At 44.7% G+C, this 27765-nt stretch overlaps 2 protein-coding genes, 1 non-coding gene and 2 pseudogenes across 5 annotated transcripts; 2 read left to right on the top strand and 3 right to left on the bottom strand.

Moving 5' to 3' along the window:
- Window positions 1-729: 729 nt before the first annotated feature.
- Window positions 730-7483, bottom strand: LOC115205330 (solute carrier family 25 member 51). Of its 2 annotated transcripts, none has more exons than XM_029771170.1 (2): window positions 7292-7483; window positions 730-4070 (listed from the first exon to the last, which is right to left on the bottom strand). In XM_029771170.1, the coding sequence occupies exon 2, from the start codon at window positions 3993-3995 to the stop codon at window positions 3057-3059; it is 939 nt and encodes a 312-aa protein (XP_029627030.1). In that variant the 5' UTR covers window positions 3996-4070; window positions 7292-7483; the 3' UTR covers window positions 730-3056. The 2 variants fall into 2 exon arrangements, with proteins under 2 accessions (XP_029627030.1, XP_029627031.1); XM_029771171.1 differs by lacking the exon at window positions 7292-7483 and adding an exon at window positions 6405-6487.
- Window positions 7484-8011: 528 nt separating this feature from the next.
- On the top strand, window positions 8012-13895 carry ints10 (integrator complex subunit 10). Of its 2 annotated transcripts, XM_029771172.1 has the most exons (18): window positions 8012-8285; window positions 8468-8535; window positions 8623-8726; window positions 8916-9055; window positions 9137-9218; window positions 9334-9489; window positions 9717-9891; window positions 10019-10188; window positions 10362-10501; window positions 10586-10739; window positions 10852-10934; window positions 11054-11206; window positions 11300-11408; window positions 11491-11570; window positions 11686-11848; window positions 12015-12108; window positions 12465-12533; window positions 13081-13895. In XM_029771172.1, the coding sequence occupies exons 1-18, from the start codon at window positions 8157-8159 to the stop codon at window positions 13235-13237; spliced, it is 2226 nt and encodes a 741-aa protein (XP_029627032.1). In that variant the 5' UTR covers window positions 8012-8156; the 3' UTR covers window positions 13238-13895. The 2 variants fall into 2 exon arrangements, with proteins under 2 accessions (XP_029627032.1, XP_029627033.1); XM_029771173.1 differs by lacking the exon at window positions 12465-12533.
- On the bottom strand, window positions 13720-17010 carry LOC115205331 (toll-like receptor 6; annotated as a pseudogene).
- Window positions 17011-17837: 827 nt separating this feature from the next.
- Window positions 17838-17909, bottom strand: trnap-ugg (transfer RNA proline (anticodon UGG)). Its single transcript has one exon. It is a non-coding gene; the product is annotated as a tRNA-Pro (tRNA).
- Window positions 17910-19669: 1760 nt separating this feature from the next.
- LOC115205011 (beta-klotho-like) lies at window positions 19670-24644 on the top strand (annotated as a pseudogene).
- The last annotated feature ends 3121 nt before the right edge of the window (window positions 24645-27765 follow it).

Here is a 27765-nt window from a genome sequence, read left to right on the forward strand (position 1 = left end):
ACCAATAAAATTTGATTTACTGTTTTCTATACTATTCTACTGTATCTTAGTCCGTTCCGCTCTGACATCGCTCGTAAATATGTATATAGTCTTAATTCATTCCTACTTAGATGTGTGTGTATTGGGTATATGTTGTGTAATTTGTTAGATATTACTGCACTGGTCGGAGCTAGAAACATAAGCATTTCGCTACACCCGCAATAACATCTGCAAATCACGTGTATGTGACCAATAAAATTAGATCTTTGTAGTGATTGGGTGAATTGAGACACTATCGAACGTGTAATTAATAACTTCCCCATGCTCTAAAGGATATTCAATGGCTTTTAAAAAAATGTTTAACCATCTACCAATAGATGCCCTTCTTTGCGAGACATTGGAAAACCTCCCTGGTCTTTTTAAACAAAGGGGTTGAATTCTTATGGACTCAAAACATTTCAGCCTTTCATTTTTAGTCTAACATTGTGAAAAATCACAATTCTACTTTGACATTAATGGGTATTGTGTGTAGGGCAGTGACCAAAAAAATCTCAATTTAATCCATTTTAAATTCAAGCTGCAACACAACAAAATACAGAAAAAGTCAAGGGGTGTGAATACTTTCCGAAGGGACTGTATATAGTGTATCTTCACAATATGATTGAATGTCATTACTTGTTTTTGATTGGGGAAAAATGACAGATTATTCACAAATTGACCAAAGGGTATGCTTTCTCTTTCAACCGTTCAGACATTTTAACTGTTTATTTTCAATGCTTGCTGGCTTGGTAAGCAGCACATTAATTTGAAATTTGGAAATGTTTTATTTAATAGCCTAGTGACAGTTTTTCCTGAAATACTCAGTAAAACATACTTGTACCTTCAAAGCTAGAAAACTAACTGAAAACTGTACTGATCTTATTCAGCGCTAAGAATTGTTGTTGTTGAAAATACAGAAGGCATACAGATCACGAGAGGGTCAAATGAAATGGCAGATTTCACTTTCTGTGCCACAACACTACTCCCCATCCCTTTTCTCATTCTCACTTTCATCTGCATTCAGTCTCACTCATACTAGTTTCACACACTCCTCCAGTGCCCTCTTTCTAGCCCAGTCTCAATCCCCTAGCAGCATGCCTTCCCTATTCTGGCCTGTCATATTCAGTGTGGGCTGCTGCACGGCGACTGCCTCTACTGAAGCTTAAAATTTGAGCCCATTATGTCAACAGGGGTTATGGGCAGAGAGGTGTGCACAAGTGTTCAGCAGTAAGAATGGAGAGAAAGAGAGCAAGGGAAAAATACATATGGAGAGAAACAAGTGTATAAATGAAGGATTACATCGAGAGATGGAAGAATAAATTGATAGGCAAAACATTTGTGTTCCTGTATTGTTGGTGTGTCATTTTTATAAGATATTGCCAAATGTTGTGTCTCATTGCCTCACGTTTTTTCAGTCCATTTCATGAAGGACAAGAAGTTATGGGTAACAAGTACATTTGAATTATACTTAAACCAATGGGTACTTGTCAACACTTTGACAGACAAACACTACAAGTAGTACTTCAGGAATATGCTAATTAAACACACATTTGACAAACATTTTCAAGATATGCTTAGATTGGCATTGGATGACATCATAACAGTGAAGAAATATAGCACTTCCCTAGTCCAGTTCCCCTGTGCTTCTAAGCTACTGCTTTTTCCAATCATCTTTCAAGTAAAATAAAGCACTATAGAGAGCAACAGTAACAGCATCTTTTGGTAGGCACTAACTCAGGCTTTGTCCAACAAACCATGGCAATGGCAAAATTGAGTTTTTGTAGGGTTTTTGAATAAAGGTCTGTGGTATACACAGGCTTAGGAGATTTTTGTCATTTTGTTCTATGAAATAATAATCATCAGCTAACATCACTTGTGAATTGACGCATTTATTTAATTAAAAAAGCACAGTCTTCATAATTCCTAAAGGTCCTGTTAACTTACTGATATTATCGCATAGAACACAACGTATAAGATCTTCTAAGCCTGTGTTAAATGCTGACCTTATTTTCGCCGTTTATCCCCAAACCATATTCATTCCCCATTCATTTTCCCTATAGGAATGGCTGAACGAACCAGAGGTAACTCATTTCCGTGTTTTAGGACTACAAGCTGGCGAGCGTTATACCTACAGGACAAACACAGTTAGGGTCGTACGCCGCAATCCTCTAGGGTCGTACGCCACAGAGGGTCGAATCTGAATCCAAGATGATCGACATGGTAAATAGCAGAGCTCACAGTCAGAGAACCAGAGCAGGAAAAGCAGGGGTTGAAGGGACTAATAATCAATGCACACAGAATCACTGGTCAATACAATGAACAGTTCTTTAAGAGGTGCTCTTGGTCAGTGAAAAGGCTTACCCCCTATGAAACCGCCTCTGAAACTTTGTTGGGTACCACATCAGACTACAATGGGAAAGGTACTTACAGAATGTCAATCATTTGTCAAATCCATTTCAATTGATACATTTATAAAATAAAAAAAAGATTGAAGGCTTTCGTTGGACCCAGACCTCTCACTTTGATACTGTGACTTTAAACAAGACCAGCAATTCATCTCACACTGACCCGATGGCCATTGTCAGTAAAGAAACTTCACCTTTCAGATACCCTCTGTCCTCTTCTGCTTGCCGTAGACACTTACCCCCACATAAACTATCTGGACCTTTTGGGGTGGGCAGTGGGCACATCAGTTTCAAGTGCCAAACACAAGAGGCAGCATCAATTCAAAAAACAGATAAAGCAACACCTCGCGGCACAACGCCTCTCCCCTATTTGACCTAGATAGTTTGTGTGTATGCATTGATATGAATGCTATAGGTGCCGGTAATTTTTTTTAATGTAGTTCTGTCATTGAGCTGTTCTTGTCTATTGATGTTCTGTATGGACCTGCTGCTTGTGCAACAGCTAATGGGGATCCAATAAAACACAAAAAATTGTATTCATCCTCACCCTCAAACAACACTTAGCCAAGTCTTTCATTTTTTCTCCCGCTCCCTCTTTCTACACCTCCCCCTCTTTCTATCCCCCGTTCAGTATCAGAACACTTTGAGCAGCAGCTCGTATGTGGCGTTGATGATGCCCCAGGAGAGAAGGGAGCGGTGGTAGTTGAGGTGGGCCCCTCTGAACAGCATGGCCACGCTGCCGCCTCTCTCCCGCCAAACCGTCATTAACACCTCCCCACAAGGCCGGAACGCGCCCCCAACTTGGGACTGGGCACGGGACTTCACCACGTTCAGCGGGTAGAACATGATCCCCAGCGCCGCCCCCAGCACCCCTCCACACACAAAGTCATTGACCAGGTGGCCGGCCCGGCTGGAGGCCTCAGGGAGCTGCTCCTTGATGGGCCCGCGGAGCCCGAAGAACAGCATGTTACTGGGACCGTTTCTTATTAAGACCGGCACCAGGCCGCGGTAGCACTCCTTCACACCGTACTCGCTTAAGAGCGTCCGGAAGGTGTGGGCCGTGTTGTGGAAGCGGCCGTGGTGCCGGTGGTCCTGGAGGAGAGTCTGCACCCGCTCAAACGGCATCAGGGCAGCCTCTGCCGTGCCTGCCAGTGCAGCTGCGAAGCTCCGCGTCACCAGCTCGGGAATGCCGCTGCCTGTGGACAACTGGTCCAGTAAGACATGGGAGAAGTCCTCGTACAGGCCGAACATGATGGCTACCGTGGTGGTCTTCTGGAGAAGAGGAGGGAGCAGCCCCCTGTAGAGGTTCCTCATCCCGTCCCGTTGGAGCTGTCCGACGGCCTCTCTGGCCCGCACACCGTGCAGCTGCTGCCTGAACAGAACTTTCTGGATGGGGAATGTCACCATGATGTTGGTGAAGGCAGCTATGGAACCACACGCATAGTGCTTCCCTCGAGGGGTGAGCGCTGCCCCCAAACCCCTGCCAGATAGCAGGGAGCCACCACTTTTACCAAGGGAGCCCTGGGGCTGTGATGTGCGGGCTGACTCTGGGTCCATGGTGGTAACAGCCATGGGAGGTGAGACACACGCTGAGCCTACGCCACAAACATCACCGCTGGGGAGACAACCTCTTGGATGATTTTCAACCTGTGGGAGGGAATAAAAATAAAAAAAATGTAATAGAAAATCCACATATTTAAAACACAATATTATCTATTGATGCTGAAACTGTGAATGGAAGCTTCCTGTTCCTCTCAGCAAAACATGCCATGGCTATAATAACATTGTAAATGGATGGTCAACCAGTCTGCAAAAACTCCCTCATGCATAGTAGAGAAGGATTGTGTGACAACAAGGCTTGTATCCAGAAGGCATTAGGTTCTGCACTGCGGTAGGACCAATGACTGTTTATATGAATGGATAAAGCCATCGATCACTTGACACCATTCATTCCAATGTGAAAACTCAATATCGCATTGAAGCCAAATTAAGTCGGTTACGATAGCGTCTCATGGAGACATAACATTCACAGTTTGAGCTACGCCAGGAAGTGACGTTGCAGTCTAGCTCAGTGCTGCCCCCTCTCATTGAGTAACTCAAGTTGAAGGCCGACCGGGATACGGCAGGTTACATTAGCAACTAAATTATAACTTCTGTGTGCGATTTTAAAATAAATAGGTTCAAGGACATACATCTGGTGTATTAGAAGCAATTATTGGTACCATGAATGTCTTCTAAATTATTACTTTTTTTCCTTCACTGATAACAATGCCTGCAGTACCGCATTCGGCCTTCAACTGCCGTGGCTTCAATGAGAGGGGGCAGTTATTCTTCCCTGGGTAGGACTAGTGTTGATACTAATATTCTATAAAACAATGACCAGGTTGCCAATGTAAGAAGGATCTTGTGTAAGCAGGTTTTTCCTTCACTGCTAACAATGCCTGCAGTACCGCATTCGGCATTCAACTGCCGTGGCTTCAATGAGAGGGGGCAGTTATTCTCCCCTGGGTAGGACTAGTGTTAATATTCTATAAAACAATGACCAGGTTGCCAATGTAAGAAGGATCTTTTGCAGGTTTGGTAATGCAGTCCAGTGCATCACGAACTAACACAATCCAGTTAAGTGCTGCTGCCTCTATTGAAGTTTGCCGCCGTTACCACCTCAGTGACAAGAATTATTGCATAACACTTGGGTCTAATGTACAATGGTTCTTAGAGAAAGGCGCTATTTGTTCATCAGAAGGGGAATTAAAATCAATGATGTGTGTGTGTGTTATATATATATATATATATATAAATAAACACAATTTATACATCTGCCTAGATGTTATGCAGCCTAGTTGTCTTGAAAACACAAGGTCCTACACACAGAGCATGCTCTAAATACACAAAAGTATGTGGACACCCCTTCAAATTAGTGGATTTGGCTATTTCAGCCACACCCGTTGCTGACAGGTGTGTAACATTGAGCACAACGCCATGCAATCTCCATAGACAAACATTGGCCTTACTGAAGAGCTCAGTGACTTCAAATTTCTGCCCCGGTCAACTGCAAGTGCTGTCACTGCGAAGTGGAAACGTCTAGGAGCAACAACGGCTCAGCCGCAAAATGGTAGGCCACGCAAGCTCACAGAAAAGGACCGCCGAGGGCTGTAGCACGTAAAAATCGTCTGTCCTCGGTTGCAACACTCACTACCGAGTTCCAAACTGCCTCTGAAAGCAACGTCAGCACAAGAACTGTTCGTCAGGAGCATAAGATCACAATGCGCAATGCCAAGCGTCGGCTGGAGTGGTGTAAAGCTCGCCACCATTGGACTCTGGAGCAATGAAAGTGTTCTCTGGAGCGATGAATAACGCTTCACCATCTTGCAGTCCGACGGACAAATTTGGGTATGGCGGATGCCAGGAGAACACTACCTACCCCAATGCATAGTCCACACTAAAGTTTGGTGGAGGAGGAATAATGGTTTGGGGCTGTTTTTCATGATTCGGACTAGGCCCCTTAGTTTCAGTGAAGAGAAATCTTAACACTACAGCATACAACGACATTCTAGACAAGTCTGTTCTTCCAACTTTGTGGAAACAGTCTGGGGAAGGCCCTTTCCTGTTTCAGCATGACAATGCCCCCAGTGCACAAAGCGAGTTTCATACAATAATGGTTTGTCAAGATCGGTGTGGAAGAACTTTGGGATGAACTGGAACACTGAATGCAAGCCAGGCCTACTCACCCAACATCAGTGCCCGACCTCACTAATGCTCGTAGCTGATTGTTAGCAAGTCCCCACAGCAATGTTCCAACATCTAGCGCAAAGCCTTCCCAAAAGAGTGGCTGTTACAGCAGCATGGGGGGGACCAACTTCATATTAATACCTATGATTTAACAATGAAATGTTTAATGAGCAGGTGTCCACATACTTGTGGTCATGTAGTGTAAGTCAGAGGGTGGTAGAAGTGTCAATGAAGGGTCATTAGAGTTGTCACCTTGTACAAATTAACTGTCCTGAACCAGACTCTGTAAAAAAAACAGGTCTGATCATTGTACTCTTGCTATAGGATCTTGGGTAACGCCTTCTAGGAACTCCCAATTTGCTTGCCAATGCTGTCATGGATATGCTATGTGAAGCACCTTCCAAATGATGCACACAAAGTTGAAAGAAAGACATATTATTTCCAAAGATTACACACTTGCACAATCCAATCTTAATTATTCTGAATTAGTTTGTTTACGAACTCCAAAGCACAGGACAAAACTGTCTGCTAAATTTGTCTTCCTGTTCAGAACGGTAGAATAAAACGCTAAATGATTGTTGAACGGGTTTCCACTAGACCAACGTTAGACAACACAGGTACTAAGTCAGATTCCATAGCCACAAAGTCAAAATTAACAATAAAAAAAAAGCTTTTTGGTCCTAATTTAAGGTTATGGTTAGGCATTTGGTTAATTATGGTTAGGTTTCACATGAAATGTTAGAGAAATTAGTGGAAATGGGCGGAGTTGATCCATAATTATGACTGTGGTTGTGTTAACCAGGTGAAAGGGGTGTCGCTAAACTATCAAGCCAGTTAGCTAACATCAATTTGAGGGCCCATTACTAGCCAGTGACATGGCTAATCTTGACAGTCAAGATTTCATTAGCAAGCTATTGTTATTAACATCCTTTTGACTCTGCTAGCTACAGTTTGCAGGCCTTGCGCTAGCGACTTAGTTAACGTTAGCTAGCATGTTGCACTACTGTGTCAAAGCTGACAACTTGACCTGTTTTTAAACCACACAAGCTGTCGTTGTAAATGTAAAAAAAAATGAAGCTAATTATAATACTATATTTAAAAACTATGTCCCTCGTATCCAACTTTACTTGCCGCGTTACCTCCAGCCGTTGCCTTTTGCCTTGCCACGAAGAAACCGTAATTTTACCACAGAAAATATCTTATTTTAGGTCGTACAGTCTGCTGTGTCGATTTCAGATGGGAATCTGGTGAAACGGGCAGGAAGGAAAACCAACAGCGATGCAGATAGCGGGCATGCCCTACCGCGCCTGCGCAAAAAAACATGTTTTCATTTCATTTCCACCAGTTTTTGGTGGAAAATTTCAGACTATTCATGTTGGTTCTCTTGAAACAGGTTTACAATGTATATTTGACAAAATAACATTTGCATCTCGAATGGATTATATTTTGAGGGTTAACTCCATGACTAGAATGGAGTGGCGCAGTGGTCTAGGCAGTGCATCTCAGTGCAAGATGCGTCACTACAGTCCCTGGTTCGAATCCAGGCTGTATAACATCCGGCCGTAATTGGGAGTCCCATAGGGATGCGCACAATTGGGCCAGCGTCGTCCGGGGTAGGCCGTCATTGTAAATACGAATTTGTTCTTAACTGACCTGACTAGTTAAATCAATGTTACACTATTATTATTATTATTTAATAAAGCCGTGCTTTTTATGATGTTTATTTTGCGTTGACGCGTTTTCCTCAAGATTCGCCCTTCATTTTATGAGTGCAATATTCTGTCATTGCACCAGGTGGCAGCATTTACCTGGAAATATGATCCCTCGAGCCCAGTGACATCACATCTGCGACTGCAAGTCGTGATGTCATCAAAAGGTTGCCATTGAGCGGAGCGATAAACAAATGCCCCAGTTTCAACAAAAAGGAAATTCATATTTTGGTTTGTTTATGTCTGATAACCGCACTAACCCTGTACCTCACGGACTTCAATAATACGAGCAAATATGTCAGCACAAAAGGACTGCGAGTTTTTAGTGAAACGGGCTCGGGATCTAGTGTCCGAGGACCCGTGTGCAGCCAAGGCTTGGCTGATAACCGCTCGAACCCTCTATCCCACGGACTTCAATATTCAGGTAAGCTGCGTCTAGTGAATGACATTGAAACGCTAGCGGACTAAACTCGGGTTTGACAAATTACTAACGTGCCATTTGAAACACATGTAGTAGTCAAGCTAGTCTCTGTTAAGAGGTCTGGTCATTGGCTTTGTTGCACGAAGGCTGGAATGGAATATCACATTGGTCTCTTGTTTTGGCAGCATGAGATGTACACCATTGAGAGAAATGCAGAGAAGACGGCTTCAGCGGGCAGACTGCTGTATGACATGTGAGTGAAAGTTCTTATCTCCCTACTTCGGCACACAGTACTGTTGATGACTGATGTAACTGCTGTTGTGTGTGCTGTTTCCTTCAGGTTCATCAATTTCCCTGACCAGCCTGTTGTGTGGCGGGAGATTACTGTCATTACAGCTGCCCTGCGGAGTGACTGTCAGGACAAACAGGCTCAGTTCCTACGAGGTGAGGACTGTGTGTGTGTGTGTGTGTGTGTGTGTGTGTGTGTGTGTGTGTGTGTGTGTGTGTGTGTGTGTGTGTGTGTGTGTGTGTGTGTGTGTGTGTGTGTGTGTGTGTGTGAGATCTACATGAGATCTTTCCTGATTGGGTAAAATGTTAGAAGTGTTAACATGGTATTGTGTGTGTTTACTGTAGGTCTGTTTGAAACCCTGCCCGGCCCAGTGCAGTGTGAGGTGCTGCTGAAGGCTACAGAACAGTGCTTCAACACCCTGGAGAAGGCTGAGATGCTTCTGTTACTGCTCAGGCGCTTCCCAGAGTCTGTGGTCCAACACGGGGTACGTAACCTCTGACCTTCAACACCGTGTTCAATAACACAGAATAATTTATCTGTAGCTTTGTTTGCACTCGCATTCTAGGTCAACTTGGGAGATTCCCTATTGGAGGCGGAGACGGCTGAAAAACTGGAGACACCTGTCAACTGTTTCAGGAAGCTGTTTGGTGAGAGATTTCTCTGAATCAGATTATCAAAACCTAGAACATTTGGATCTCAAAAGAAGACAAATGTAAAGTAACTATATATGCATTCTATGTTACATTTCTTCCTCTCTCACAGTGTGTGACGTTCTCCCGTTGATCATTAACAACGTGGACATGCGTCTGCCTGCCAGTCTGCTGCTGAAGTACATGCTGAAAGCAGCAGAGTTCTACATCGGTTATGTCACGCGGGGCCCTTCTGCTGACGGACAGCTGCAGGGCAAAGCCCTAAACGGTAGCTGAGTACTATTTATAATATCTGCATTTGATCTAATTTCTTTCTCATTGCATGCCACCTCCACATTGCTACTACTTGCATGCCATCAGCTAGTTTTATGATTTTTGTTTTACCCTCCTCAATTTCTCCCTTTTTTCTTTCTGCACGTTTGCTTACACTTTCCATTTTCACGTGTTTCACGGTCCAATGACGTTGCTCTGTACTCATCTTCTCCCTTCTCTCAGGCTCTCAGGAGGGTGGTGGAATGAAGTCTCCCAGTGTGTCTCGGGGGTCCCAGCGCTATGTGATTGAGGGGCTGTCAGAGAAGTCGTCCTTGGTGGCTGAGCCCTGGGAGAGACTGCTGGATATCCTGGCAGTGGTGGGGGCTCGTTGCGAGTGGCAGGCGGACAAGGGACAGAGGTAGGAGCACAGATGATCTCCCAGTATGTGTGTGTAACTGAAGTGAATGTGTGTGTGTGTGTGTGTGTTTACTTATGAGTGTGAGTGGTTAGCCTATACATACTCTATGCATGTGTGTGTTTTGTAGGGGCTACGTGGAGATGCTGCAGTGGGTTAAGGAGCTGTGTTGCTACCTGCCCAGTCTAGAGGGAGAGACCAGGTCGCGGTGCTGCAGTCAGGTGGTCATCTGTGCCTCGCTGGTCCTCTTCCGTAGTGCCTACCTCTACGTCTCAGCTGTACAGCCTGCTCTGTTTCACGGTCAGTCTCTCCCCCGTGTGTTCATATGTATTTGTATTCACATGACTGTGAAATTGTCAATTTTGTCCTTTGAGCGTTGGTCTTGTGGAGATTCTGTTTGAGGCTCTCCTCAGTTTACAGTGAGGTTGTTTGTGTGTTGCGTCTGTATTCATTTGTGTGTGTGTGTGTTGCAGGTGTGAATGCGTTGGCCTCCGGGTCGTGGATACTGCTGGAGGACCTGAGCTCAGTGTACAGTGAGGTAGAACTGGAGAGAGGAGCAGGGAAACACGCTCACAAGAAACGCAAACTGGCCGACGGCCGCGAGAAGACCATGGTGAGAGGATAGATGGGAAGTCATTGTGGACTGTGTGTGTGTGTGTGTACATGCTCATGCATGTATTTGGGTGTGTTTCTTCAGAGCTCAGACGATGACGAGGGCCTGGGGAAGGGGCGTGGCCGGAACATCATGGTCAACAAAACAGAGATGCCCGGGTGGGCAGAGACTCTGGAGAGCTTCCGTTTGGCCAGGGAGAGCTGGGATCTCCTCCAGTCCCATGACAGCCTGGGGACCGGTACGCCTTCCAAATACATCCCCCAGCTCCTAACTGCGTGCTCTCTGAATGTGTGTCCTGTCTAAGCAAATGTCTGTCGTTCTGATGAAATGTTTTCACACCCATTCTCCAGAATTCAACAAGATCTGTTCCTCCTGGAAGACAGACAACTGGCTGTGGTTCAGAATATTCTTCACAGATATGATCATATACCAGGTAAACAGAAATAATGATCATTGTTCGTTAGGAGTTCATCAGTGTTTTGTATGTACATGTTTGTCTGTGTATGTTCATGGATTTGTGTTCAATGCCAATGTGTGTGTCCTCTCCCCCAGGGTCATTACCGTAAGGCCCTGTCCAGCCTACTCCAGATGTCTGGGTTTCAGCAGCCTCTGCCTGGACAGAGCTCCCCAGGACAGGGTAACCTGGAGCACCACAGGACCCTTATACAGCAGGCCTCCTGCCACTACGCACTGGGAGAGTACAGGGTGGGTATGCACATACAGAGAGCTCATCCAGAAACATGCATACAACCAGAGAGAGATTGCGTCACTGTTTTTCTGTGTCTCCGTCTGTATCAGATGGCGTGTGAAAAGTTACTTGATGTAGTTGGTGGGCTGGTCCCCCAAAACCAGGACCCAGTCAAGAACACTGACGAATCGGGCAAAGACAGAAACAAGCCCAGGAAAGGTAAGTTTCACTGTGTGTGAGATCTCTTCAAATGTCTTTGTTTTATGTCCATGCTTACAATGTGGTGTATTTTTGTTGCTAGGCAATGATCTGAGGCTGCTGCCCTGTACGAGTAAAGCGATTCTGCCATTCTGTCTTCAGCTGATGTTCGCCTGTTTCAAGGTACCTCAACACTGCCCTGACAAATAACGCTAAACACAGAACTATTTTGATAAGGGTCTGCAGTTTTTAATTCCCCTTAAACTCAAATAACCTATTTTCATTTTCATCCAATCAGCTTCGTGCCTTCACGGACAGCCGAGACGACCTCTCCTTGGGTCACGTGGTGGTGCTCCTGCAACACGATTGGCCACAGGGCGAGTCTCTGTTCCTGAAAGCCATTGATAAGATCTGTCAGCAGGGCAGCTTCCAGTATGAGAACTTCTTCAACTACGTCACCAGTATCCTTATCATACAGTATAGCTAAAACAATATTATTATTATTATTTTTTTTATATCTAAACAATCCAAGACTAACGAGTTGGTTGAGCAGATATGAGAACGACTGGGGATTACAGACACTTTTGAGCTTTTTTTCTCTCTGTTGTTTGACTTTAACTCGTTCAGATATTGATATGCTGGAGGAGTTTGCATACCTGCGCACTACGGAGGGGGGGCGGGTCCAGCTGGAACTACTGCCCAATCAGGGAATGCTAATCAAGTAAGCCCCTCCCAACTGGCAGATGCTTATGTATTGTACGCAGTCATGCTCACATAGATGTAGCGAATAGCAGCTCAGCTGTCAGGCGTTATGTTGAGAAAGGGTTAGAGGTACAAAGCGCTGTCTATCTATGGTCGAAAAAAAGTTGTTTAGGTTGTTTGAATGCAACCACTCTCTGTGCGACTTGAGGAGTAGAATGAGGTTGCCTCTAGACACTGATCTATGATCAGTTTCATGCTTCCTCTTAATGTTAAACGTATAGATTTTTAGAGGGTAAGCTGATCCTAGATTTGTGCTTAAGGGCAACTTCTAACCCGGAGCGTGAGTTGATGAATGTTGGTGTTTACTGTCCTCAGGAACCCTAGTCCCGCCCTGGGTGGGGAGTTAAACACCCTGCTGCTACCTGGGGTGCAGACAACCGACAGGTACCCCTGCCCACCACCCCTACCCCAAACACTCTCTCCATCCCTCTGCCCCAAACCTAATTTTGGTTTTCGGTCTGTCGTTTTCATCGAGTCCTTGTCGTGTTTTATTTTGGAGAAGGCGTTTGACCCATTGCATCCGTTTATGTGGTCGTTACTGATGTTTTTAAAGTCAATTTTGGTTGTATTTTTCATATCTGTAGTTGTCATTGCATTTGTGAACATTCACGTTTGACTATGTGTTACTGTTTTTGATGTTGTTGAATCTTCCCCGTCTAAATTTTGCCTGGTTGGTAGATACCCTATACTCTCATTCCATCTCAAAACTATGAATACTGTATTTGGGGAAACATGTTGTTTCCTTGATGTTGTGTCATTTTATGTTTTATCGTTGATAAATTGGTGTTTTCAACTGTTACTGTAGAGGTTTGGAGAAAAATGAACATTATCAAGTGTCTGATTTCAAAAATTATGAACATATGTTTTTCTATGAAAATGTTAGAAATGGTTTCTTTCTCACACCCATTGTCTGGCTTCCTCTGCCCTGTAGGCACCACACGGTGACACGTGGCATCACTAAAGGGGTGAAGGAGGACTTCCGTCTGGCCATGGAGAGACAGGTGTCACGCTGCGGGGAGAACCTGTACACTGTCCTCCACCGCTTCTGTGTCAACGAGAAGATCATCATCATCCAGTCCCTGCCCTGATATGACACCTAACCTCTGACCCCTTCACCTTTAAACCTCGGACATCTGACTTTTGAACCTGTTGAGACCAGGAGCCCAGGCTTTTGGGTCTAATGTCCACAGTGAAAGCCTGGTCTTCCTTGCAGCTTGTGTGCCCAGAAGACCATCGTCGTCTTCCATCAGACCTGACAAATGAACTCCTGACCCCTGAACAGCCTCTATGACCAAATAACACACATAATTAGAAAGAGGCAGATTCTTTGTTTTCCTCTTTCAAGGTTTTTTTATGGTGCTATTTTCATGAGGGTAAAATATTGGACACTTTTTGTGCTTCTTGCCTTAAACTTAAAAGGTTACTTTCAGAGGATGTACTTTCAGAGAAGGTTCTGTACTTGGGGAGCAAACTGTTTCTGAGGATACTTAACTGGTATTGGTGGTGTATAGTGTGTCTGTATTTGCTGTCTAGTGTGTCTTTCATTGGCTATCTTGATACATTTTGTTTATTTTGCCTAGTTGGATAATTTTGTGAAGTGTGTGAAAAAAGAGGTTCCAAATCATTGTGAGATTGTTGGAAAGTTGACAAATGTGAGCTTGATATTGTTAGGTAACATTTTATTGTTTTTCTTTTTATAAAGCTGTAGTAAAATAAATGTTAGTTTTATATTAATTCTCCATTAAACCTGACTGGTTGGAAACAACAGTTCTTTCTTGATTTCTCCACCACTGCAGTGCAGCCCTGAGGTTGGCCCAGAACAGCCTATGCTTGCCTCTGTCCTGGGGCCACTCCAGGTAGGTGTGCCTGCCCATCATAACCTTCATTGGTAGTACTTGGAAGGGATCATGTACTGAGGCAGAGGCTCCAGTAGCACCAGGATGTCACTGTCAAACCCACAGGACAGCCGCTCCGGACCCACAGGACTCGCTCCGGACTAAGTGGCCAGAGAGGATGAACACACATCGCCGGCTCCTCTCCACACATTGGATGATGTTCTCCACGATCGTCTTCCCTGGGACGAAGTCCCTCATGGCGACAGATGTGGAGCCCCCCGCCGGAGTTCTCCAGGTTAGCAAGAGCAGGCTCTTGACCAGTTGTGGGAAAAGTACCCAATTGTCATACTTTAGTAAAAGTATAGATACCTTAATAGAAAGTTACTCAAGTAAAAGTGAAAGTCAGCCAGTAAAATTCTACTTGAGTAAAAGTCTAAAAGTATTTGGTTTTAAATATACTTAAGTAGCAAAAGTAAAAGCATAAATCGTTTAAAATTCCTTATATTAATCAAATCAAAAGTATTTGTCACATGCGCCGAATACAACAGGTGTAGACCTTACCGTGAAATGCTTACTTATAAGCCCTTAACCAACAATGCAGTTTTAAGAAAAATAGAGTTAAGAAAATTTTGACTGAATAAACTAAAGTTTAAAAAAGTTACAAAATAAAATAATAAAGCTACATTATATACAGGGGGTACCGGTACCGCGTCGAGGTACAGGTTAGTCGAGGTAATTGAGGTAATATGTACATGTAGGTAGGAGTAAAGGGGCAAAGCAGACGGTACCATTTTATAGTTTTGAAGTCAGGGGCAAACTCCAACACTCAGACATTATTTACAAAATATGCATTTGTGTTTAGTGAGTCCGTCAGAGGCAGTAGGGATGACCAGGTGTTCTCTTGATAAGTGCATGAATTTGACAATTTTCCTGGCCTGCTAAGCATTCAAAATGTAACGAGTACTTTCGGGTGTCAGGGAAAATGTATGGAGTAAAAGTAAAAGTTGTCAAAAAAATAAACATATACCTCAAACTACTTAAGTGGATCTTTAAAGTATTTTTACGTAAGTACTTTACACCACTGCCCTTGACCCAGTCTGCATTATGCTGGCTGTAGGACACTAAGGCGTGGAACAACACCCCCTCCACGTTCTGGGGCCGGACCTGCTGGGTCCTGGAATGGTGCTTGACCTGGGTCCACTGCCAGATTATACCCAGGTACCACGGAACGTCCAGGTGGTGGCACAGAGTCGCCATAACAATGATAACCGTGACCGCTGGGCACCAGATGGCCATTGCCAGCAGGCCGAAGTTGCAGGATATCTCCTGGATCTGGAAGCCCTCTAGTGTGTGGAGCTCTTCAGACTTCGGGGTAGCTGCAGTGGTAGGCTCGTGGCCAGTGGAGAAGTTGGATTCCTGTGTGTCCGCTGCCCAGCCCAGTCCCAGAAGTACCCAGATCCCTGAATCCTCTCAGGGTACAGGTGAAGGGGTTTCTGCTGGCATCTAGAACCCGTAGAACAGGGCAGGCCGCCAGACCGCTCACAGACGGGGCATGGAGGGAGTTCTCCCTGAGCAGGAGATACTTAAGTGTGGGAGTCCAGCGCACACCGGGGAGTTTCCTCAGCCGATTGGTACTCAGGTACAGAGCGAGGAGAGAGTCTAGGGCCAGCAGGGCCTCTGGTACATTGGAGATCTGGTTGTTCTGGAGGTCCAGGGTGGGGGTGCTGTTCGGCAAGCAGCTGAATACCAATTCGCTCAGCCCATTGGAGGATAGGTTCAGGTGGACAGCCAGTGGCATTCCAGCCAGTGGCATTCCTGGCCGCTGTAAACCAACGAGTTGAGGCTGAGGTCCAGGTGACGCAGAGAGCTCATGTGCTGAATACTTGCTCAGGGTTTGAAGGTTCTTGAGGTTGTTCCCTCTTAGAACCAGGATGTCCACTTTTTATTCAGGGTTGTACAATCCACAGCGATTTGCAGTTCTACTCTGGAGAAGACCGTATCAGTCAGGGTGCACTCTGAGAAGTCTAGCTGGAGTATCCCGCTGGGCAACTTGGGACAGGTCATGTGTATGATGGACGTCTCAGTCATTGCCAGGTGCTCCACAGGCATGCTGATGAAGAAATTACAGAGGGCTTCCAGGGAGAAGAAAAAGGTAACCACCTCCTCTCGGATGTGTCTCTTCCTGGGGTGTCACTGAAAGACGGGATGTGGATAGCCATGTCTGAAGTGCTCAGGTGGGCGATGGGGATTGGAACACAGCGTTTACAGTGTTGGTCAAGTGCTCCCAAGTGATGACCATATTGGCTAGGTAAAGATGTAAGGTGTTGACCGCCCCTCTCACCTTCACAAATTTCACCAGGTAACTGTGGTCACCCTTCAGGTTCATACCCATCAGCTCGACCTCGTTGAACATCAACCTTAGCCGATCAGATCTCGGTCAGTGGGTTTGTTCATAAGGTCGATGCGGACCTTCTCTGCCTGAATGTCACCCAGGCTGCCACTCTCATAGGCTGTGAAGTTCTCCAGACAAAGGGTCAAAGTTTGTAGGTGTACGTCAGGGATGTTGATGAAATCCTCCACCGTGATGATGTTTGCTCCGAGCCCCAGACTCTCTAGCTTTCCCAGGCTGCAGAACTCTACCCCCAGGTTAATGGTGTGGAACAGGTTAAAGGTCAGATCTAGAACTCTCAGGTTCTGTATGAACAGCAAGTGCCGTTGATCAGTGAGATTCTGGAGACGGTTGTGGGAGAGGTCCACACTCTCCAGGAGTGGAGTTGGATGGAATGTCTCCAGATCTATCTCTTCCAAGACCGGTGAGTGGTCACTTGGAAATTCTCATGGGGGGGTTTGTGTATGTTGTTCTGGGAGAGGTCCAGAGCTTAGGTGGATGGCGGTAGGTTTCTGGGGAAGGAGAGGTTTTTGGAAGAGAGGTTGACAATGAGGGTGTATATTTCTGAGGAGAGGGTGCTGCGATGGACTCCCACTAACACAGCCACTGCCCAGAGGGTGACGGCCACATTCCTCATCTATGGAGAGGATCAAGCGGAAGAGGGAGAGAAAATGTAAAAAGCATTGGTTTTGTAAAAGAGGTTCGGTACACAGTGTGTTTGTGAATCACAATAAAATGGAAAGGCTTACATTAGAATGTGAATAAATGTTTTGGTTCCTGTTTTAAATATGAACGTCATACAGCATCCTTATTCACAAAAAATAGCTTCCTTGTGTTTTTATTATAGACTCTTGAATAGACTCTTCAGCTTTTTTGGTCTCTAGTACAGTACTTGTGGTACATGTACACACATGCAGAAAGAGGAAAAAATTAAAGACTGACCTGTCCTATTCAGTGTCTTTTCAAGCTGTCTTTTTTGTTGTTGAAATTATATTCAGTCAGTCACAGTCAGTTTGTCTCTCTCATTCCTTTCAGCTTTATCTCTCTTTTCTCTGCCTTTGCTAGTGTTGCTTTCACACTCATACTATATTACCTTATCAGTCTCATGTTTAACACTTCCTCTCTGAGCATACAGTAAATGTTGAGCAGAGAGAAACAGACACTTGAAACCAGACCATTCAAATGTGCAGGAAACATGTTCCTCCTTTACACACATCTTTCTAATTTCTTCCATTTAATTCACAGTGATGGCAGAGATAGAGTTTGACAGGCAATGAAGTCGCGATTTTGCTGTGGATTTGGCATCGACTGGTGGCTATGATAGTATATTACTCAATGTATGGCTTCATTATAAAATAGGAATTTTTAGATTTAACTTATTGATTTTTATTGATTAAAAAGATAAATCAAGAGAACACATTTTTACAAACATATAACGACAAAAACCCAAGCGTTTTAAAATTCGGGCTCGTCCGGGATTTGAACCCGGGACCTCTCGCACCCAAAGCGAGAATCATACCCCTAGACCAACGAGCCCTACAAACTCAAAGGGACAATCTTATAACATCCACCTATTACGTGTCAACAGTGACAGGACAAGGAATGTCCGGCCTCATGCCACGTTCAGTGCACTTTGAAACACTCCCACTTCACTTTGAAACACTCCCACTTCACTTTGAAACACTCCCACTTCACTTTGAAACACTCCCACTTCACTTTGAAACACTCCCACTTCACTTTGAAACACTCCCACTTCACTCTGCCCAGCGGTGCTGACTTTATAGACGTTAGCTGACAACTCACGAAAACGATGCATACGCTCAATGGGGTAGAAGGGAGAAGTTTGATTCTGGATGGCCAGATAGGTACCAACAATTACAATAAATGTCTATGTGGGTAATCGTAAGTGCCTAGTTTCAGCTAGTTTCATCTTGGTCTTGACACAATGTCTTGTTTTGAGGTGTTTTGACTGATTTCATGTCAACGCTTATATTGCAAAAATTCGCTATCTAGAAAACCAACAACTGTAACGATGTATTTGAGAGACAAGTGCTTATGTGCAAATGTATTTATGTTTTCAATCTAGGCCAACCCCATCTGTTTTGCCCCGTAGTTGCGCATGCGTCGGTTTTGTTGCTAAACAACGAACCCATCTATAGTGTGCTGTTCTCATGGCAGCGTTCACTGGTACACCGCCTTTGAAGCATGGGCATGAATATACACCTCCGAGAGTGCGCATTCATGCATATGGGCCTCTAAGGGAGTCCGCCATTTACAGTGGCAAGAAAAAGTATGTGTACCCTTTGGAATTATCTGGATTTCTGCATAAATTGGTCATAAAATTAGATCTGATCTTCATCTAAGTCACAACAACAGACAAACACAGTCTGCTTAAACTAATAACACACATTATTGTATTTTTCTTGTCTATATTGAATACATCATTTAAACATTCACAGTGTAGGTTGGAAAAAGTATGTGAACCTCGAGGCTAATGACTTCTCCAAATGCTAATTGGAGTCATGAGTCAGCTAACCTGGAGTACAATCAATGAGACAAGGTTGGAGATGTTGGTTAGAGCTGCCCTGCCCTATAAAAACACTCACAAAATTTGAGTTTGCTATTCAGAAGAAGCATTGTGAACCATGCCTCGAACAAGAGAGATCTCAGAAGACCCAAGATTAAGAATTGTTGACTTGTATTTAGCTGGAAAGGGTTACAAAGTATCTCTAAAATGTGCATCAGTCCACGGGAAGACAAATTGTCTATAAATGGAGAAAGTTCAGCACTGTTGCTACTCTCCCTAGGAGTGGCCGTCCTGCAAAGATGACTGCAAGAGCACAGTGCAGAATGTTCAATAAGGTTAAGAAGAATCCTAGAGTGTCAGCTAAAGACTTACAGAAATCTCTGGAACATGCTAACATCTCTGTTGGCAAGTCTACGATACGTAAAACACTAAACAAGAATGGTGTTCATGGAGGACACCACAGAAGAAGTCACTGCTGTCCAAAAAAACATTGCTGCACATCTGAAGTTAGCAAAAGAGCATCTGAATGTTCAACAGTGCTACTGTCCAAAATATTCTGTGGACAGAAGAAACTAAAGTTGAGTTGTTTGGAAGGAACACACAACACTATGTGTGGAGAAAAAAAGGCACAGCACACCAACATCAAAACCTCAACCCAACTGTAAAATATGGTGAAGGGAGCATCATGGTTTGGAGCTGCTTTGCTGCCTCAGAGCCTGGACAGCTTGCTATCATCGACAGAAAAATGAATGACCAAGTTTATCAAAACATGTTGCAGGAGAAGGTAAGGCTATCTGTCTGCCAATTTAAGCTCAACAGAAGTTGGGTGATGCAATTGGACAACGACCCAAAACACAGAAGTAAATCAACAACAGAATGGCTTCAAAATAAGAAAATACGCCTTCTGGAGTGGCCCAGGCAGTCTTGACCTCAACCCGATTGAGATGCTGTGGCATGACCTCAAGAGAACGGTTCACACCAGACATCCAAAGAATATTTCTCAACTGAATCAGTTTTGTAAAGAGGAATGGTCCAAAATTCCTCCTGACCGTTGTGCAGGTCTGATCCGCAACTAAAGAAAACATTTGTTTGAGGTTATTGCTGCGAAAGGAGGGTCAACCAGTTATTAAATCCAAGGGTTCACATACTTTTCCCACCCTGCACTGTGAATGTTTACACGGTGTGTTCAATAGACATGAAAACGTATAATTGTTTGTGTGTTATTAGTTTAAGCACACTGTGTTTGCATATTGTTGTGATCTAGATGAAGATCAGATCAAATTTTATGACCAATTTAGGCAGAAGTCTAGGTAATTGCAAAGGGTTCACATACTTTTTCTTGACACTATATATTTTCATCCCACATTCAGCGGTTGTAAAGTCGTCAATGGTAACTGATTGCTTTGGCCTAACTTCCCCTACTCACCATATATCATCACTGATCTCCTGTTTGATAACCTTAGCAAATAATTTTAGACCCGTCCAGGCAATAGTGTACAACTGTAGCCCGCACTTCAGGGTATTCCTGCATGTGGGCATTCATGCATCTACAGGAATGCCCCCCCCCCCCTTGAGTAACCCATTGTTTACTGCATGAACGGTCCCCCTGCACTTGCAGGAACACCCAAATTGTGGGCCGCAAATGCATCCTTCTCAGTCCAGGCAACTCAAAGGTACAACACAGTGCAGTGCTTTTTGGGGGTAGGTTGTCCCAGTATCTGTGCAGAGATGTCAAAGATGAGTACGACATGTCTCCTCTCTAACGCCCAGGAAGCCAACATACTGACTCAAATCTCTAGCCACTTTAACAATTACAAATTGGATGTAATAAATGTATCACTAGTCACTTTAAACAATGCCACTTTATATAATGTTTACATACCCTACATTACTCATCTCATTTGTATATACTGTACTCTATACCATCTACTGCATCTTGCCTATGCCGTTCGGCAATCACTCATTCATATATTTTTATGTACATATTCTTATTCATTCCTTTACACTTGTGTGTATAAGGTAGTTGTTGTGAAATTGTTAGGTTAGATTACTTGTTAGATATTACTGCATGATCAGAACTAGAAGCACAAGCATTTCACTACACTCGCATTAACATCTGCTAACCATGTGTATGTGACAAATAAAATTGGATTTGATTTTGACTCAGAAGGGTCAGGTGTCCCTCGTCCTGGGTTCCCTCTGCCAGCAGTCCATGGAGGCGGTGCTTGGCTGGTTCGCCAATCCCATCTTCGTGGACGGTGACTGCCAAGCCTCTATGAGATCCACTCATAGATGGCTCCTGCCCGAGTTCACACCTGAGGAGAAGCTTCTGGGTGAGGGGAACAGCTGACTTCTTTTCCCTGTCCTTTGGGCCTAACAGTCTGGGCCAGAGCCTGGTGTTCCCAGACCTGAGGCGGGTGCTGGGCTGGGTGCGGCTGTGGAGAGGGAGGATACAGTCGCTATCTACCTGATGACGAGGTTCATCAACCAGGTGCTGCAAGGTGAGGAGGGAGGAGGGGGTAGAGGAGGGGGCAGGGTTAGGGAAAACAGAGGAGGTCAACAAGAGAGTATATTTGACAGACTGACCCCTTTTAATACATTTAACCTCTGCACTGTTGTGCTACTTGTACCTCTGTGGTAACTGTCTCCTCATTTAATTCTCTCTGTGTTTGTTTGTGTCCAGTGATGGTGTTTGACAGTGTCAGAGTGTTTGGCTACACAGCCTGGTCTCTGGTGGATGGTTTTCAGTGGAACTACGGCTACAGTGGGAGACTAGGTCTGTTCTATGTAGACTTCAGCCAGGCCAACAGAACCAGGGTCCCAAAGACCACCGCTCAGATCTACAGGCAGGTCGTCAAGAACAACGATTTCCCTGGCGATGAGAACACCAGAGAGGTCAAAGGGTGTTTCCCATGTGACTTCCACTGGGGCGTGGCCGACTCAACCCTACAGGTGAGGGGATGAGAAAAGGAGGACAGGATGCAGAAACGAGAGAGGGAGGAGAAAGGAAAAATGGAGGAAATGGTGATTTTATTTAGCAAAACTGCTCTGCTTTTTTGTACTTGATCTCGAACAGAACAATACACAAGCTAGGTCATTACACAGAAGTAAACACAAACATTTATATTCTTGTTCTCCTTTATTAAAGGTCCATTTCCATCCCTTCTCCCCTCAATTCTTGGACCCCCACCTGTACAGCTGGAACCTGACCGGGGACAGGGTGCTGCGTCCTGTCAGAGGGGTCAAGCTCCACACCAGGACAACTACCGGGCCATCCGAGGTCACATGGGCATCTCACTACCGCTTCGCTCTAAACTGGTCCCTCATCCTGCCCCATGGAGATCTGTCTAATGTGCACACAGAGGCCCTGAGGTAGACACACACTGTATAGTGCGTATTCAATGTTTAATACACATGCAAACATACACTAGAATGCACACCTGCATGGATACACTTTGCATTTTAAATCACTTTAACAGATAACACTGTCTCCTGACTGAGCTCCATGGTCACCCTCTACTACCCCTCTAACAGAGCCCCTCTGCTGGGTTTGCCTGGCCCAGCTGAACCGGAGCACGGCAGAGGCCTTCCAGAGATACGCAGCCCTCTCCAAGCTACTGGATCACCATCAACGAGCCCAACAGACTGATGGATGCCTACAAGAGTGGAGAGGAGCAGCATCTGGCAGCCCATAGCCTCCTGCTGGCCCACACTAAGGCCTGGAGGCTCTATGAGAGGGAGTATCTCAGCCAACTGGGTAGAACCCACCAACCCCTTCCTGGAGTCACATGCAACCCCCACTCAGAGATTCCTGTTGTTTTTTAAAATTTATTTTACCTTTATTTAACTAGGCAAGTCAGTTAAGAACAAATTCTTATTTTCAATGACAGGCTAGGAACAGTGGGTTAACTGCCTTGTTCAGGGGCAGAACGACAGATTTTTACCTTGTCAGTTCGGGGATTCAATCTTGCAACCTTTCAGTTACTAGTCCAACGCTCTAACCACTAGGCTAGACCCACTACTAGGGGGCAGAGAGGGGGAGGGCAAGAGTGGTAAGCACCCTCCAGACATGAGGAGGTACTTGGAGGAGAGGGCGAGGTAGATGGGCCTCCTTGGATCCCTACTACCGCACTTCACCGACCGGGAAAGAGAAGAGCTATGAGGGGCGCTGGGCTTCATCGCACTGAACCACTTCAGCATGCGTCTCTTGTCACCATGCCCCCATTCTCATCAAACTACCCCACCTAACCTCCAGCAACCTCCAGACCATGACTGCCTGCTGATGTCTGACCCCACCTGGGCCTCCTCTGTCCTGGGGCAGGCGATGGTCCCCTGGGGCCTCTTGAGGGTGCTGCGCTGGGTGAAGGAGCGGTATGGAGGGGGCCTGCCGGTTGAAGTCACAGCCGGCGGGGTGTGGATCTGCTCAGGCAGCACTACATCAAGAGCTACCTGCAGGAGGCCCTCAGAGGTGAGACTCTCACTAACCCATTCAAACTCCTGTTAAACCCCCTAATCCGATGATAGCTTGTTCGTATCATAAATATCTTAGAGGTTCTATGCTTATTTCCAAATTAAATAAACAAACCTTCTCTCTGCAGTTTCTTCTGCAGAAAGGTAGTGTAGGGCACTCATTCGCAGCTTTTAGTATGAGAGGTCGAAGGTGTCGGGTCTCACAGATAATTTCCTAACACACCACAGCACAGCTTTATCATCACATGAGCCCCCTCATAAACTCACAGACTTTACTGTATGAGGAACCTTTGAGATCCTAAAGTGAATCCCAGTGAGAACTGTCCCGTTTTACTGAGACAAACATCCTGTGCAGTACTGTAGCCACAATAAAGGCTCAGTTGGTTTATGGCCCCCACACATGCTACAGTTTGTTGTTATTGGTATTGCTTAAAGTGGCTTTTCTGTATGTAGAAATAGTGATTCTGACCTCCCACTTCTCCCTGTCTTCTCTCCACTCCAGCTCGTCAGTTGGATGGAGTCAACATAAAGGGCTTCTACATCTGGAAGCTGCAGGATCGACACGTCCCTCAGTTCGGCCTCTTCACCTCTTTCCACCACCAGTCCCAACCCAAAGCCTCCATCGCAGCCTACCGAGAGATCATTGACTGCAGTGGTTTCCCTGGCAACAACATCACATCTTCCTGTAGGGTCAGCAACCGCCGGACGCTGTGTTCCATCTGCGCTCGCATCTCAGCAAACAAACCCCTGCTGTTCTTCGCTGCATGTCTCCTCATCACGCTAGCTGTGCTGGTGGCAGTTATCATCGTCAGGAGGAAGAGGACTAGGAGGAGGGGGTGCCGGTGTGTCCTGTCCCATTGGGGATGAAGTGTCAGCTGTGGGAGAGTGGCCCTGCAGCATGTGACGGATAGAATCCGAGTGGTCAGCTGCTAGGTGTTTGGTTCTGTTGTAATGGTTCTTAGGGACAGGTCTAGGATCAGCTTACCCTCCCGAAATCCTAACCTTGAACTGAGAGGAAAAACACAAAACTGACTGTAGAGCAGTGTCTAGGGGGCACCTTCATTTTAATCCACAAACCCACTGGGATTGTGCTCAACACAGCGGGATCAGCGAGGGCCAAGGGGTCATCTTTACCAATACCAAGTGACTAATAGAGTCTCTGTCTGAGCCCTAGAGATCCCACATATTGAAAAACAATGTATCTCCAATGAATACAATTGACAGTTTATAGTCTATAAACTATCACAAACATTTGTATTTGTATTTATTTTGGATCCTCATGCAGCCAAGGCAGCAGCTATCTTCCTGAGGTCCAGCTAAATTAAGGCAGTTTCTAACATTTGAAAAACATTACAATACATTCACAGATTTCACAACACACTGTGTGCCCTCAGGCCCCTACTCCACCACTACCACATATTTACAGTACAAAATCCATTTGTGTATAGTGCATATGTTATCGTGTGTGTGTGTATGCATGTGTCTGGACCTATGTTTGTGTTGCCTCACAGTCCCAGATGTTCCATAAGGTGTATTTTATATATTTTTTCATTAAATTGTACGGCTTGCATCAGTTACTTGATGTGGAATAGAGTTCCATGTAGTCATGGTTCTATGTAGTTAGTACTGTACGCCTCCCATAGTCTGTTCTGGACTTGGGGACTATGAAGAGACCTCTTGTGGCATGTCTTGTGGGGTATGCATAGGTGTCCGAGCTGTGCTCCAGTAGTTCAAACAGACAAATCGGTGCATTCAACATGTCAATGCCTCTCATAAATACAAGTAGTGATGTAGTCAATCTATTGACCACTTTGAGCAAAGAGAGATTGACATGCATATTATTAATATTAGCTCTCTGTGTACATCCAAGTGCTAGCCGTGCTGCCCTGTTCTGTGCCAATTGCAATTTTCCTAAGTTCCTTTTTGTGGCACCTGGCCACACGACTGAACAGTAGTCCAGGTGCGACAAAACTAGGGCCTGTAGGACCTGCCTTGTTGATAGGGCTGTTAAGAAGGTAGAGCAGCGCTTTATTATGGACTTTTTTATTCTCCCCATCTTAGCTACTGTTGTATCAATATGTTTTGACCATGACAGTTTACAATCCAGGTTTACTCCAAGCAGTTTGGTCACTTCAACTTGCTCAATTTCCACATTATTTGTTACAAAATTTAGTTGAGTTTTTTATTTATTTATTTATTTCACCTTTATTTAACCAGGTAGGCAAGTTGAGAACAAGTTCTCATTTACAATTGCAACCTGGCCAAGATAAAGCAAGCAGTTTGACACATACAACAACACAGAGTTACACATGGAGTAAAACAAACATACAGTCAATAATATAGTAGAAAGATAAGTCTATGTACAAAGTGAGCAAATGAGGTGAGATAAGGGAGGTAAAGGCAAAAAAGGCCATGGTGGCAAAGTAAATACAATATAGCAAGTAAAACACTGGAATAGTAGATTTGCAGTGGAAGAAATTGCAAAGTAGAAATAGAAATAATGGGGTGCAAAGGAGCAAAATAAATAAATACAGTAGGGGAAGGGGTAGTTGTTAGGGCTAAATTATAGATGGGCTATGTACAGGTGCAGTAATCTGTGAGCTGCTCTGACAGTTGGTGCTTAAAGCTAGTGAGGGAGGTAAGTGTTTCCAGTTTTAGAGATTTTTGTAGTTCGTTCCAGTCATTGGCAGCAGAGAACTGGAAGGAGAGGCGGCCGAAGGAGGAATTGGCTTTGGGGGTGACCAGAGAGATATACCTGCTGGAGCACATGCTACAGGTGGGTGCTGCTATGGTGACCAGCAAGCTGAGATAAGGGGGAACTTTACCTAGCAGGGTCTTGTAGATGACCTGGAGCCAGTGGGTTTGGCGATGAGTATGAAGCGAGGGCCAGCCAACGAGAGCGTACAGGTCACAGTGGTGGGTAGTATATGAGGCTTTGGTGACAAAACGGATGGCACTGTGATAGACTGCATCCAATTTATTGAGTAGGGTATTGGAGGCGTTTTTGTAAATGACATCGTCGAAGTCGAGAATGGTCAGTTTTACGAGGGTATGTTTGGCAGCATGAGTGAAAGATGCTATGTTTTTTGTTTTAGAAATATTTAGGACTAACTTATTCCTTGCCACCCACTCTGAAACTAACTGCACCTCTTTGTTAAGTGTTGCAGTCATTTCAGTCGCTGTAGTAGCTGACATGTATAGCGTTGTCCTCCGCATACATAGACAAACTGGGTTTACTCAAAGCCAGTGGCATGTCATTAGTAAAGATTGAAAAAAGTAAGGGGCCTAGACAGCTGCCCTAGGGAATTCCTGATTCTACCTGGATTATGTTGGAGAGGCTTCCATTAAAGAACACCCTCTGTGTTCTGTTAGACAGCTAACTTTTTATCCACAATATAGCAGTGGGTGTAAAGCCATAACACATACGTTTTTATAGCAGCAGACTATGATCGATAAAGTCAAAAGCCACACTGAAGTCTAACAAAGCAGCCCCCACAATCTTTTTATCATCACTTTCTCTCAGCCAATCATCAGTCCTTCCCTATAGACATGAGTATAATGTAGCCATGAGACTGTTTTGTTGATTCGTTGACAGCGGTTGGCTATAACTTGAGACCTTCTATGAATGCTGCTATTGTGATGGACTGATCGTGTATTGTGATGGACTGATCGTGTATCGTGTAGGCCAACAATAGACTGCCCTGTATGACTTGTTAGTGTGTATCACTCTGTGTCCTGATCTCATGTCTTTGTATACTTGTAATCATAGGAAGTTCATAGGGAGTCTGGACTGATGGCAGAAGTATTTTTCTCTCTGGGCTCCAGAGACATGTTATCTATGGGTGGCCAACTCAAGCACTTGTTAAGTTTGACTAATTTATTGTGCGATTTTTGGGGGGTAAAGATGATGTGTAATGTCATTGTAAATACAACATATGTTATTCTGTAAATTAAACCATAATAATTTGCTATATATGAAACTCAATAAAATACAACTGTATGTTGCAGCTTTCCCTTTTTCAAATTGATGTTATCTGTTGTAGAAGCTTTGATTGTGCCAGAAATGTTGCTGTTCTATGCGCACTGTTTCTTTGAGACACTGCTGCCCCCTAGTGGGGGGTCTTATGTCCCAACGCTGGTTCAAGGCACTTGGTGAAAAAACAGAGAGAAAGAGCTGACCATGACACACAGGCTGAGAAAGGTAGAAAATAGAGACAGAGTACAGGATGAATGAATACCATAGTCTACCACAGAGTCTGATTTTAGTATGTAAATAAACTGACATACGTAGACAGTTAAGTCATCTTGAGCTGTCATTTGTAGCGATATAACATCTCCACATGAAGCAGTTTTTCTAGGTTGAGACAGTCAAAGACCACTAATACAAATAAGGAA

Source organism: Salmo trutta, chromosome 13 (genome assembly GCF_901001165.1).
Source record: "Salmo trutta chromosome 13, fSalTru1.1, whole genome shotgun sequence".
NCBI classification, from domain to species: domain Eukaryota; kingdom Metazoa; phylum Chordata; class Actinopteri; order Salmoniformes; family Salmonidae; genus Salmo; species Salmo trutta.

Bases quoted from the DNA above. Each gene is read 5' to 3' on its own strand.
- LOC115205330 (XM_029771170.1), bottom strand. From the start codon at position 3,995: ATGGCTGTTACCACCATGGACCCAGAGTCAGCCCGCACATCACAGCCC.
- ints10 (XM_029771172.1), top strand. From the start codon at position 8,157: ATGTCAGCACAAAAGGACTGCGAGTTTTTAGTGAAACGGGCTCGGGAT. The intron at 10,189-10,361 runs GTCAGTCTCTCC...TGTGTGTTGCAG, and splicing joins ACAGCCTGCTCTGTTTCACG to GTGTGAATGCGTTGGCCTCC. The intron at 12,534-13,080 runs GTACCCCTGCCC...TCTGCCCTGTAG, and splicing joins GGGGTGCAGACAACCGACAG to GCACCACACGGTGACACGTG.